Source organism: Harpia harpyja, chromosome 21 (assembly GCF_026419915.1).
Source record: "Harpia harpyja isolate bHarHar1 chromosome 21, bHarHar1 primary haplotype, whole genome shotgun sequence".
NCBI lineage: Eukaryota > Metazoa > Chordata > Aves > Accipitriformes > Accipitridae > Harpia > Harpia harpyja.
In genome coordinates this window covers 13,291,278-13,306,269 of record NC_068960.1, presented here as the reverse complement: position 1 = coordinate 13,306,269, position 14,992 = coordinate 13,291,278, and the positions used below count along the sequence as shown (strand labels likewise).

Sequence of the window (14,992 nt, the reverse complement as noted above, 5' to 3'; positions counted from 1 at the left end):
TTGCTTTTCAGGATAATGACAACAGAGTAACAGCTTTGTCATCCCCATCCATCCCTGTACAGATCAGAGTGCTTGGAAATGTTGTTGTTGTGAAATGTATCTCCCAGGGTTATGACTTTTATACACAACATGAGTACTCTTCTAGACAAAGCAGAAGCATTTCTATTCACAAAGCAGCAGCATTTTCCATGACTGGCAAGGTTATTTTGTTTTGCTGCTTGTTTGCTTACATGTTTTCCTTTTTTGAGAGAGCGCAAGCATTTGTTCAACTCACATTGCAGTAATGAGCTGCTAATTCTATTTACCCTGCTGTCCTAGTGCCAGTATTTCACACAATAGTATTTTTCTGCCTTGGGAGAATCTGGGTCTTACAGAGATGGGAAAAGATTATCTGAATCAATACATATATATAATGCATTGAAAATGATCGCTGTATTTTATTTTAAATCCTTTATTCATAGGGAAAAACTAGTTTTCCCATGTGTATCAGAAATGAACATTGATCAAATAATTCCAAAAACTAAAGCAAACCTGATTTTTTTTCTGGGTCTAGAAAGCAAATAAAAGCATCTTAGAATTGCAGTGACAGGGGAAGGATAAATTGTGTGCTTCCAAACATATATATCTTCAAACCAATCGAATACTCAAAGGATTTGAGAAAGAGGGAGGAGGAGCTTTCACTTCATGGCTTACTTTACATAGAATTTCTTCATAAATGGAGATGAAAATCATTATCTAGATGTGGTAAGTTGCACATAAAGCATTACCAACCTCCATTTACAAGCAAATTAGATATTATGGCACAGCCTTAGAATACTATACTGGGTTTAAAGCTGAAATAGACTATCATTATAATAGATGGAGTCTAAAAATCCTGGGGTTTTGCTCCATTCTTGAGCTTGGCTTTGCTCAAGCATCACCTTACAGAGCCTATTCCCTGCTGTCCACTAAATTCTCTGCTCCTGAGCTCGCAAGCAGTGTCCCTTTGTGCAACCCTACTTCTCCAGCATTGATTTCCAGCGTGAACAGGGAGGCACAGTACAGCAGATCCCAGGTCCATAAGGTGTTTACAATTACTTCAGCCCTTTTCATTGTGAGGGTGCTCCAAAATCCTTTGTTCAAGTTAGCTCCTTAATACATTTATCTTGTAGTTTAAAATACAAAGCAGCACTATCTGTGACCTGAAACTGTGAAGATTACATTTCAGAAAAAACCCCCAATTTAGACATTGATTTGTCATATAAGGAAGTGTGCTGGTTTTGGCTGGGATAGAGTCAATTTCCTTCATAATAGCTAGTACAGGGCTATGTTTTGGATTTGTGCTGAAAACTGTTGATAACACAGGGATGTTTTCGTTACTGCTGAGCAGTGCTCACACAGAGCCAAGGCCTTTTCTGCTTCTCACCCCACCCCACCAGCGAGGAGGCTGGGGGGGCACAAGGAGTTGGGAGGGGACACAGCCGGGACAGCTGACCCCAACTGACCCAAGGGATATTCCAGACCGTATGACGTCATACTCAGCATATAAAGCTGGGGAAGAAGAAGGAAGGGGGGGATGTTCGGAGTGATGGCGTTTGTCTTCCCAAGTAACCGTTACACATGATGGAGCCCTGCTTTCCTGGAGATGGCTGAACACCTGCCTGCCCATGGGAAGTGGTGAATGAATTTCTTGGTTTGCTTTCCTTGTGTGCACAGCTTTTGCTTTACCTATTAAACTGTCTTTATCTCAACCCACGAGTTTTCTCACTTTTACCCTTCTGATTCTCTCCCCCATCCCACCGGGGGGGAGTGAGCCAGCGGCTGTGTGGTGCTTAGTTGCTGGCGGGGTTAAACCACGGCAGGAAGAAACCTACAATTTAGTGATGAGGATAAGAAAGTACAATGAATTTACGTAATTCACCTTGGCACGGAGAGACTGGTCAACTCCCAGAGATTACTTAGCACTGCTAAATGCTTGTATACACATGCTTTTCTTGCAGATTATATGTGACAAGAATAGTCTTGGGGATTTATTACATAAGAAGGACTATTTAAAGTTTATTCATTTTAGTGTAATTCTGACATTTCTAAATTAAAAACAGACTGCTTCTTGTTCTTGTGGTGTTGGAGAAGCTCAAAGAATCTCCGGTACAGAAATTATATTCTCACTTCATAGCTCAGTGTTTCGCATCGGGAAGTGACTTTATTAACCACAGTGCACTGTGTTACAACTTCTCCTATTAATAATTTCTGTGTGCATCATGCACTGCACACTGCACAATCTCCTGGTGAAGTCTAATCTCACTGCCCTAACACTCACAAACCCTTTTCTTGTAGTCATACAGATTCAATGAGAAAAAAAAGATTGATTGAAGAAAGACAACTTATGCTGAATACTGAATACCTAATTCAAGTCTACACTAGGGTATTACCAAAACAATGGGGTAGAAGTCCTTTTCTAAACAGGTTCAAGTTTTTGTGGCCCTTCCACAAAAGGGAACTGAACCACCGTATTTTAAACAGCAACACTTCTGATGACAGAATATAATTTAACTTTCACAGAAACTGGAGTTCAAATATTAATAGTGAAGTTGTTTGTACAGAACCCACTGCTAAGGCACAGAATTTGGTTAACGGGATGCCATTAGCTTTTGCTTTTATCTGGCATTGTCAACACACGCATTAAGAAGAACCATATGAGGATCACATACTGGGTGCGGGTAGGCCAGTCATCCCACAGTGCCTCCCAGCTGCTCTGCCCTGACACTAGCGTGTGCAATGGCTTTCCCAGAGCCATGCTGGACCAGAGAGCCACCCCAGTGCTGCCTCCTGTTACTCCCAAGGGGCAACTGGGGCAGCAGGAAAAGAATCGCTGATTTTCTGTAATGCCTCTGGTGAGTTGGTACAATTTTAGAGGCAGAGGCTTAGAAATAGGAAAGGGGAGACCAAAAAAAAGTGAAAGTGTCTTACTGAAGGCAAGTCCTCTCTAAGGAGAACTGTGCAAGTTTCTGAACTTTGGTCACACTGTTTATAAAACACATGTATGAAATGTTAAACTCCCTTTATTTGGCAGTATTTGGCTTTTAAGAGAGCTGCTGTGCACAAAGATGCCCTTTTCATGGGAAACAATAACTGTTCCAGGACATCATATGGCAATCAACTCCTAATCTAAATATGCATGTACATCTCAGAAGATTAAAAATGTTCCACAATCTCCTGTATGAAATCAGCACTGACTTTCCTTCTTGTGCCAATTCCATATTGCTTTTCTGTAGAAAGAGCTTCATCTGAAATATTTGGTCTGAACAAATTTCATAAATACTGCTTAGTAGCTTCCATAGGAGATATTGTAAAGAGCTATTAAAAAATACGCAAGATTCCCTTTACTTCCTCTCACAAACCAGATAAAGAAATATATTACTGTGTGACACGTATTCATGTATTATGCAACATTTTGGGTAGAAGTAATCATGAGTTCCACATCTAAAAGGGATAATTAAATGGAAAAAAAAAAAAAGGGAGCAAAGAATCCTGATTTAAACCTTGGCAGTTCCCACATGACAAACTGTTTTGAGAAAACATCCATATCAACTTGGATTAATGCAGATTAATTTTTACAGTTATTCTAGTACAGGTGACAAAAATAAAATCCTCACAAGCAGAAGTGACAGATTTCAGTTATTAGGTGATAAAAGCTGCCTAACTAATCTAATACTTCTATAATTTCCAGGGACACCTCTTTAACACCACACATCTCTTGTCTTCTAAAATGTTACCAGGTTCCTGCTGATGCAAGTGATTCAGGCACAGCCTCCAGAGCATTTTGGCAATTTTACCTCATAGTTAAAGTACACAACAGCACGATTTTATTAACTCAGCTTCGTACCCTCTAAGACCAATTTCTGTCATCTTCTACATCAGATCCAGAGCAGTGTTTATTTTCCACAGCACGTAACATCATTACCATGTGCACAGTTAGGAGTGCAGCAAGTCCTATTGCATGTTCCCTTGGAACATCTGAAATCATTGCTTTATAAAGGGCGTGATGGGATTAACAAAAACCAATATTCTCCTTTAAGAAACATAATGGCAATAGAATGGAAAATTACCAACGTTATGTAGGGAAAAAAACTTAAACCAATAAGCCTTACTTGTGCAAGGTGTGAGATGGCCGGTCATTTTTCTCCAGCTGTCCATAGCAGCTAGTTTTCGCTTCAGGAATGAAGGAATATTTTTCCAGCATGGCTGATGCAGCAGTGGCAATAATCCCAAGGCCATCCCGTACCCGAGCTTCTAAACTGTAGTCCCATTCATCATAAGATGCTGAAATGAGTCCTGAAGGAAACTCCTTGGGAGTGATTTCTGTGTTACCACTAACCAGGCTGGGAACTATCCAAAAGAAATCATAGCCAGTAAGACCCAGGGAACGAGCCTCATCCAGTATGTAGACAGCTTCATCCTTGGAACAATATAGCAGGATGACAGATGAATGAATTTTCTTCAGCTGAATTTGGGTCTTGGCATCTCCAAAGGCAGTATCAAGTATGATGATGTTCTGCATGTCCCAGCCCACAAAACTATTTTCTACTGTGGTCTTAATGACATTGATGAAGTCTCGATATCCAGGGAAGGTGGTGGTCACCAGAGAGAACACGTGCCAGTCATAATCCTGCATGATCTTCAGCATGACAATGGCTTCTTGCTGGATGGAAGCCCCAAACTGGAAGAACGTGGACATCACATCCTAGAATACCAAACACAGTGACAGATTACTAATTTTGTACAAGTCTGAAGAGAATAGAATCTCTAATTATTTCTTTGGTCCACCATGGCTACCAAACTTCAATTGCATTCAGATAACTTTCTGTGCCTTATTGTATTCTTATCATTAATAAGCAAGCAATAAGTAAGATTTTAAGTACCACAGCTAATTAAAATATTTGCCAAAACGTGACAAGCAGATATTTATGTAGGAAATTTCTGAGTGCTTGATAACTTGAACACAACAGCTCAAATCAGTACTTACTGAGGAAGGTCCCCAGAGACAACTACCCACTATTAAACAACTCATTTCCAGCAGGTAGCTTTCAATTCATCAACTTATTAGGAATGAGACCCAATAAATTCATACCAATTTTTAGTTACAATGGAAATAAATTGCAATGCACATGCTGTATATATATGAAGACGTTCTGTACTTCCAGACCTAATGTCTGAGGGATACGTCCTTTCCACAGGTTCACTGGACTTGGTGGAAGCTGTCAAACTCTGCAGAAGTAGATTTGTCATCCCCAGGTACTGAGTTCACTACTGTTTGTGGGCTCACTACTGATCATGCTCCATTCACAGCACACGGCCCATTGATACCTGAGGTAGAATTAACGGGATGGGACTCCAGGGACAGCCGGCAAGCTGCCAGTGTCCTCATTAATGGACTTAAATGGAAGTAAATTCGAACAATGGCCTCATGGTCTGTAACTGGTAGCTGGATTGCCTGAGACAGCTGTGCTGTCAGTTTGCTAGGAGACTTATTTCTAATATTTGTCTTAGGCTTTTACAGTATTCACAGCATTTTATACAGCATAAGGGCAGGTGCCTCTTATTTTAACAATATCTATCAGAAATAGGCAACACAATAATATATTTTATTGGCACTACCTTTATGAATAGGCTGCCCAGGGAAGTGGTTGCATCACCATCCCTGGAGGTATGCAAAAAGCGCGTAGACAAGGTACTCCAGAACATGGTTTAGTGGGCATGGATGATGGTTGGACTCGATGATCTTTAAGGTCTTTTCCAACCTAAATGATTCTATGATTCTGTGATTCCATGAACATTTTAATTGGTCTATTATTACCAAGATGCTGTAAGGTCTAAATTTATTTTTTAATTTTACATTCTAGATTTATATACATCACAGTTATTAGAGCACCGAAACTATACACAGGAAGCTGTATAACTCTTTATTTTCATTTTACTTCAGTATACATTCCTGACCGGTAGTGGCAACTTATGTGCATCGTTTTCAGATACAGAAAGCATGAACTCCTGCTGAAATAAAAGCTTATGATTTAAAAATAAGATATTAACCATTGAAGATTTCTTATGCAGCCTTTACAGGAAAGATACACATGGTGCTTTTAATCTGAAGAGTTTTACGAACGTGGTTGTGAACTGCTATCCTATTTTACACTTGCAGGGAACAGAAACAGATTAATTGACTTAGGTTTCACAGCAAGGTGGTGTTAAACATACAACTATTAGTGAGAACAGTACCTCAGCTCTACAAGTTCTGTATTTTATCTATGGAAATCTATTTAGAGCAAACTGAGTGTCTATATTTTTTTTAATAGAAAAGGAGTGTCATTACTTTCCAAGTGTTAAGAACCTGACACCAGGATTTTATACAGCTTGACAGCAATAAAAGTCTTACAACTTGTCTCAGACCATGAAGACTGATATTGAAGGTACAAAATACACACTACTGGTGGTAATGAAGTCATCTGCCATGGCTTCTTTGGTACCTCAAAGACAGCATTCTGAATGCCAGTGCCAGATTTCCAGTGGTTTGGGGTTACAGATGTTATAAAACATATTTGGGAGAAGAATTGAATTAGGAAGGTTTGATTGCTGAATGCTTCTAGGAGCTATTTCCTGGTGACCTGCAGTGTATACATAAAAATAAACAAACAAGCCTTTCATCTGGGGACACTTGCAGCTAAAGAAACCCAGCACACAGAAAATCTGCTCAGTGTCAGCATTTAATGGTTTAGTTACTGATTTATTATTACAAGCTAAATTAGATATCTAGAGACAATGCCATGAATCCAAGTTTGCTGTAGCTTCCTAACTGAATATAAAGAAATATTGTAACGCAAAGTCAATCACTTCAGTTTTCTTCTCCAGCACTTATCTTATCCCAGTTTTTACTTGTGATTATGCTAAATCACAGTAAAAATAAGTAAAATAATTTACAGTAAATTAAATAGATTATTTCCATCATATTCTTTCACTCTACCCCATTTCTATATATGGTTTATGGCTACTAATGCAGTGGAGTAATTCTTTCTTTCACTCCACCCCATTTCTACATATGGTTTAGGGCTCCTAATGTAGTGGAGTAATTCTTTCAAACAATACGTACACCTTGGTCCTTCACGCATCACAAGGAACTTCTCCAATAAGGCAACTGAGGATGAAGTCTTTGAGGGCAAAAAACAATGCACATGGACATTTCCAGGTGTGACCTTTCTAACTAGTAAATACAGATTTTCAACCAAGAGCAGTCCTTGTCATCTTCCCTGGCAATGAACAATGCTCTTGTGCAAAATGGCCTGTGTCACCATTATAGGAGTCTGACAACACAAGGAATGTACTAAAAGTAAATACTTTCCCTTTGTAAACACTTTGTTAGAAAAATAGTTTATGAAAGGAGTTTTGATTAAACATTTTTTGTAAAGTTCACAGTCATATTACATTAACTCTTTTCACATAATTGTGAATGTGAACTTCAGTCAAAATCAGGCAATTAATATCAATTTGTGATCAGAATAGTGAAAAAATTGTAATTGTATGGTGAAAACAAGTTTGGGTTCAGGAAAAGTGGAGATACAAATATCACAAATAAGATTCTCATCTGAAGAAATTCCATCTAGCTCCACTGACTTCATGTGATGGTTTTATAGAGCTGAAGATCTGACTGTATGTGTTTACAATGAATTTGAAACAGATGGAAGATTACAAGCAAATTGCAGCCTTAGGAACTTCAGCAGATATTTAAATGCCTATGAGGACAATATTCAAGGACATATTATCCATTAAGTTTAGGGGGCGGGGGGGGGGGGGGGGTTGGAGTTTGGTGAAGAAACAGCAAATAAATAAATAAAACTATAAGGGATTCATTCTTCCTAAAAAACATTATTATTCCTCTGCTTTATACAGACTTAGTATTTTGTTACACATACAGAATTTAAGTTCTACTCTTCTATATTCAAAAGCAAACTGAAGTGTTGTTTGTAAAAACCCAAAATTATTCCATTATTTTAATTCAACTGTCATCCTATTATCTACCAAAACATCCGTCTAAGTCATTGCTGAAGTAGGAATACAGATGTAATATCAGAAGTTCTTTAAATGCACATCAGAAATACATTCTTTTTCTTTCCTCAGTGGCCCCATCTATCGAGATTATTGGTGGAGGATGCAAGGAAGCTGTACCTCTTATCCAGTACAAGAAACTTTTATACAAAGGAATTCCACAGATAAATCTCAAAGCATGAAAATCCCAAGATGTTACACTGATATGAGCAAAAATTTAGTTAGAAGTAGTTGTGGAAATAATTAAGTAATGCTTTATTTGATTTTTCTGTTCTAGCTTCTTAGCTGGATTCTACCACAGCCAAGTAAACAAAAAACAGCAATGAAAAGAGAAGGAAAAGAAAAAATGAAAACTTTGTTTCTTTCTGTCTTGCACATGAACATACAGTTTATAGCAAAACATCTCCCCATATGTTTCACACCAGAAGGAAATAATCCTTCAATTGCTTCTTGCGTAGCATTATTCTTGAATTTTGTACACAATATAAAATTCTGTCATTACAGGAGAAGGGCACTTCTGTGTTCCCATGCTTGTGCACAAAACAGCTCTCTGGTGCTGTCATTTCATAGATTAATATATTAGAGTAAGTTGCTTTCTAATTAGTGTAGCTAGTCTATAAATCTGTCACTGTTGTCAGAACTGCACATTTCACTTCCCCAATTCCAACAATTAAAGGAATATTTCTCTTGAATCCTCATCCTCAGCTATTTTTATGACATCTTAGTTTCCTAGCTCCAGCTTTTCCATGAGATCAGCAGGGCATATTCACAGCTGCTGTAACAGCTGAGGTAAGCCCTGACAGTAGTTTATGCCTACTAGGGAAAAAACTGCAATAGTTGGTTAGTTAAGGAAAGAAACATTTGCTATCTAAAATAGTATACCTTTTGTCAAATGAAAATGAAATGCTAAACCAGAACAAAATAGGGGTCAACATAAGACCAAATCGATTTTCCACTTGGCAGACTTGTTGAGGACAGTTGTTTTGCTGGTAAGACAATGTTATGACAGGAAGCAGAAAACAATATGAAACACAGTTTAAAAAGCAATCCAGAGGCTGATTTTATTCAGCTAGAAACAAGATTATTATGACAGGACTACAAGTAGGACTTTAAAGTTATCTTAATTACTTCATTCTTACTCACTCTCTGTCTTCCACAGAGATCCAGCAAAAATTATTTTTCTCCTATTTTCTACCACTGTAACTTAGATATTCCATTTTTATAACAGATTTAAGGCATGTAGTGCTAGGTCTACATATACAGTGCAAGCTGTTTCCTGTTTAATGAATTATAGCAGTTATTTGGCATTTTTATGAAGACTGGAAAAACTGAAAGACAGATTAGTCATGAATTTAAGATTAATAATTTAGCATCACATCAAAAATATACAGAAGGAAATTATTTGTACCCACCGCAAATGTAGGTAAATATGTACCTTGCAGTGTGTTAACTTGGTACCATTTTTCTTGGATTACTTGAAATGATGTACTGATCCGCTGGTAAACACGAAGTCAACCGTGTTTATCTGTTATGAATATCTAGGTTTCAGCCATGGGGTCTTCCTTTGTGGTACTATACAGACCCATGCAAAACTTTCAGTAAATGCAAACACTGACGTGGAGGAGCTGGAAGGAAAACCTTTCCTCCCAAGATACCCTGCACATTTCTAAACTCTTAAGTTATTAAATTCCTGCCTCTGTTCATTAACAGTATAGAACATTCAATTCCCAACACAAACATGTCACTGAGGCGCCCAGGGAGAAAACTCCACCATTATCACCATGGGAGCAATTTGGGGGGAAATTATATAAAATTATGTACTTTCAGGCAGAGCAGAGCAACATGTGAGGGTGGAAATAATTTACTAATTATTACAAACAGCAGAAAAGGCTTGCTTCCTAAAGACCTGCCACCTCTCTGGCCTCATACATGGCAAAAACATGCACGACCCCCACCCGCAGGTTTCTCTGCTGATACCAACGTCTCCTTTGGGAGCTGCACTCCAGCCCTCCCACATGGACCACAGAGCTGCCCGGGCCCAAGGCATCCCCCACCAACCGCCATCGCCCCGCGTGGGACTCCCCAGCTGCCATCACCCCGAGACAAGCTCAGCTGCAGCGAGGCCCATGCCCAGCCCCAGCGGACACTGACTCACTCCTTGCATTCGCCCTGGAGCCTGTCTCGTCCCCCTGTTCTTGTCCAGCAATACCTGGCTCCCCCATGCCAGCCCCCCCGAGACATGGGCTGAGCTGACCAGGAGGGAGGGAGCAGCAAGGTGGGGGGTCTGTGCATGGGGGCACATGGGCTCCTGCAGCCCCCACGTGAGAGATTTTAAGTTCTCCACATCTGCCCACATAGACCTGTGAATGTGTTTCACCATTTGTCACTGAGAAGACTAAGGCTTTCTAGCAGAGCTAGAAAAGGGATGGAAATTTTCTTACTCTGTAATTTAACTGGTGCAAATGCAGAGCCACAAAATGTGTAAGGGTCAACAAAAAGGATGAACCGAGGCCTTCCTTTTTATTTTAAAAGTTTGCTCTGGGAGAGGAACACTCAAGTTAGAAAAGGGCAGTAGCAAGCAAGGGAGTACGTTATGGCTTTCCAACATCTGACATGTCCCCTTTTATTATTTCAAGGAATAAATATCAGAGAAACAGGATTTTGAAAGGTTAGCGCCAGCTTAATCAAGCATGTTCTTTCCCATTTCCAGAGGGAACCTGCAGGGATTCATTTTGCAGAGGCTTCTGTAGTTTCAGGTCATAGTTTTATCCTAAGAATTTTGCTAGATAACAGAGAGGTTTTGGTTTTGGTTTTTTTCTTTAATATATCCATTTGATTTTATACTACCTGCTTGGCTTATCTGGGCCTGCAACAAGAGCTGAAGTTTGACACTATTTTTTCTATACCAGAATAGCAAATAAACAAATACAATGGAACGAGAATAGGATTTCTACAGATCATTGCAGAGTCCACTGATTTTTGATCGTTTACATTCTTCAAATAATACAGTGTCATGTCTAATGAATTCAAGTAACTCAACATGCCATTACAGTGAAACAACTCAACTTAATTATGGAAGAAGACCAGTTTTGCACAGAGCTCATGAACCATTCCCTGGGCTGGAGCACACCGTGTGGGTTTTCAACACATCCGGGATTTCTTTCATGGATTGTCCAAATGTTGGAAATTGTGGTGTCTCAGTCTGAGCTCCTGTTCAACCAGGACAGGCAAGTGAAAAATGCTTTCAAAGGCTGAAATGACATCAAGATGTCTGTGACCGAACTTGATAAAATCCTGAAAAGATTCATGCGAACCAACAGGGATTTTTGTGTGGTCATTTGATGAAAGGTTTATTCACAAGATGCCTCCTTTCTAGATAAATTTCAACTTCCATAGTTACAGAAATGTCTTACAGCATGAATATTTCAATGAGGAAGGGCAAAATTGTGGTTCTACAAAAAGACAGTGTGGAGCTGGGTGTACCATAGCTATTTGGATGAGTAACGGCTATTATACAGCTTTGGGGGTGAAAGAGAATCCCAACATGTAAGGAGTACTGATGCCTGCAAGGAAGATAAGGGAGAATAAAGAGTATTTTCAGGCAAATTGTATTTGCTTTGTATGTTAAAATATTTCTTGAATATAAATCAGTCACTCTAACCCACAGAGGATCATGTGGTGCTGTACATCAGTGTAAAGCATTAGCATTATCCTAAAATATTCTTCCTTTATGCAGAAGATAAGATTTGTACAAAAGTTTCTCATTTCCTATAAGTATTTCACCATGAAAACAAATATTGAAAAAAAGTGTGTGACCTAATATATCAATTAGTTAGCAAGGAAGACAGATTTTATGCCATAGATTATAGCTAAGTATCATTTCTCTTATGCCCCTTACCATGACTGCAGATAAATGTTTTGCCATTTTTTAAATTTAGGTGTTGGATTTTCTCATGGTTTGTACAAGCAGCGTCCTTCTGCTTTATTCATGTAATTAGTCAGCACTAAACTGATGCAAGTAAATAGTATCTTAAAGAGCCCCAAAAGACCTCATTTTCCATGGGAAAATGACTTTAAATTAGCCATGCAGCACATCTTTCACCTCAAAGAACACCTGAGTTCACACAGAGACCTCTTGAGTCTGTACTTTCAGTGAAAACTCTTCAAACAATTGTTATGAATAATGGGAGAGCAATCAGGAAAGTTAATGACTTTTCAAAGACAGAGAGGGCAATTACTGTGAAGATACTCCAACAATACTTGTGAAAGTAACTGGCTTTCTGCTGTATGGAAAAATTCATCTGGCAATAATTCACATTTGATACATCACAATGAATTTGTGGTGATAGCGTTAAAAGAAAATGGGGTCCTGTTCCTGTTCTGCCCACAGCAATGTGAGAAAGTTTAGAACAAACTGATGATGACCTGTTCTTTACAGGTTACCTACCTGGATGAGAAAAATAAACAATGAAATGATGCTATAAAATGAGGTAGAAAGAAACCTGAACTATGATTTTACTGCAAAACTTTCAAAATGTACTTGTTGGAAGGAGAAAAGCCTAGACTTATTTTCAGAGACAAAAAAATTCACTTTTCAGAATCATAGAAAGCTTTTCACCAGGTAACAGAAATAAAAAGCATTAAGAGTGCATCAGTGAGCTTGTGAATTAGTCCCATGAAAGGTCAAGACTCAGGAAATCCAGCAGGGATAGACACAGATGTCCAAGGAAAGGAAAGGTCTGGATAACTTGCCTCCCCTAGTACTGCTATTTCACTGTAACTCACATAATTTACCGCTAGAAATAAAATACCACAAAGACATAGGACGGATGAAGGATACCAGCCAAATGAGCCAGATAGGTTTCTGGAAAATAAATAAAAATCTTGGCATACAGACTATCCATCCCCACTATCTCGCTCTCTTATAGAATCATAGAATCATTTAGGTTGGAAAAGACCTTCAAGATCATCAAGTCCAACCATCAACCATGCCCCCTAAACCATGTCCTGAAGTACCCCATCTACTTGTTTTTTGAATACCTCCAGGGATGGTGACTCACAACCACTTCCCTGGGCAGCCCATTCCAATGTCTGACAACTCTCTCAGTAAAGAAATTTTTCCTAATATCCAACCTAAACCTCCCTTGCCTCAACTTGAGGCCATTTCCTCTTGTCCTATCTCCAGCCACCTGACAGAAGAGACCAGCACCCACCTCACTACAACCTCCTTTCAGGTAGTTGTAGAGAGCGATAAGGTCTCCCCTCAGCCTCCTCTTCTCCAGGCTAAACAGCCCCCGTTCCCTCAGCCGCTCCTCATAAGACTTGTGCTCCAGGCCCCTCACCAACTCGGTTGCCCTCCTCTGGACACGCTCCAGCACCTCAATGTCTTTCCTGCAGTGAGGGGCCCAAAACTGAACACAGGACTCGAGGTGCGGCCTCACCAGTGCCCAGTACAGGGGGACGATCACTTCCCTGCTCCTGCTGGCCACACAATTTCTGATACAGGCCAGGATGCCGTTGGCCTTCTTGGCCACCTGGGCACACTGCTGGCTCATATTCAGCCGGCTGTCAACCAGCACCCCCAGGTCTTTCTCTGCCAGGCAGCTTTCCAGCCACTCTTCCCCAAGCCTGTAGCGCTGCATGGGGTTGTTGTGACCAAAGTGCAGGACCCAGCACTTGGCCTTGTTGAACCTCATACAGTTGGCCTCGGCCCGTTGATCCAGCCTGTCCAGATCTCTCTGTAGAGCCTTCCTACCCTCGAGCAGATCGACCCTGCCTCCCAACTTGGTGTCGTCTGCAAACTTGCTGAGGGTGCACTCAATCCCCTCATCCAGATCATCGATAAAGATATTAAACAGAACAGGGCCCGACACTGAGCCCTGAGGAACACCACTTGTGACCCGCCGCCAACTGGATTTAACTCCATTCACCACAACCCTCTGGGCTCATCCAGCCAGCCAGTTTTTCACCCAGAGAAGAGTACACTTGTCCAAGCCATGAGACGCCAGCTTCTCAAGAACTATGCCATGGGAGAGTGTCAAAGGCCTTGCTGAAGTTAAGGAAGATAACATCCACAGCCTTTATATTCACACTAGGGCATTATTTACCAATGTTCACATCGTTTCATATGACTATTGAGACACTATGTATTTTACTACCAAAACAGCATGCTGGGCTGTGTGGAATTTCTCACCATCCTCAGGTTTCAGTCTGCAACTATAGAGAATTATCTATCAAATCAATTAGTTCATTTACTTTGAGCTACATTTGCTCCCATAAGGCCATCAGAGATGAGCTGCTTTTGATTCATGGGCAATTTGGGGAACTTTAATGGATATAAAATCAAAGCATTTAGGTTACAGTGAGTTATATTATTTCTTGGACCAGACAGCTAGTTCTAATTATAAGTCTTGAAAACAACCCTACTGTTAATGGCCATGGGTACTGAAAACAACCTTATACATGGGGTTTAACTGTCTGGTTTCAAAATCAGTCCCTGATAGCCAGGTTTTGGTACAGGCAGGTGGATCTCTGACACAAAGGAAGATTCTAAAATTTCCAAGGAACTCCAGAAAGAGAAACAAATGAAAAAGCAGCATTTTATCTTCCTCTTTCAATAAAAAGTGAAACTTGCAATCTGTATTTTTTAAATTTTCAGCAAATAAAATTTCATTCTAATAGTTTTGTCTTACATATTTTACTGCCCCAAAGGTTTATATCATTAGTTTTTAAAAAGCACAATGTCCACATTTTGTCTGATTAACAGCTTTTTACAGCATCAGCCTAATTCTTCTTTTTTTTTCAAAATCAGTTACCTGAATCGATTTGCTCTACCCCAGCCATAAGGTACCTGCTAAATTAAAATATGTAGATTTGGTGACATTTTTTCAGTTTAATGGTAATATTTTAGCTAAGC

At 39.7% G+C, this 14,992-nt stretch overlaps 1 protein-coding gene across 5 annotated transcripts in view; it reads right to left on the bottom strand.

Moving 5' to 3' along the window:
- Positions 1–14,992, bottom strand: part of GRIN2A (glutamate ionotropic receptor NMDA type subunit 2A) — a 196,864-nt gene that overhangs the window by 85,272 nt on the left and 96,600 nt on the right. For all 5 annotated transcript variants that reach the window (XM_052773033.1, XM_052773034.1, XM_052773032.1 and 2 more), the window contains one exon: positions 4,131–4,723. In XM_052773033.1, the coding sequence (XP_052628993.1) occupies positions 4,131–4,723 (593 nt within the window). The remainder of the gene's footprint in view (positions 1–4,130; positions 4,724–14,992) is intronic.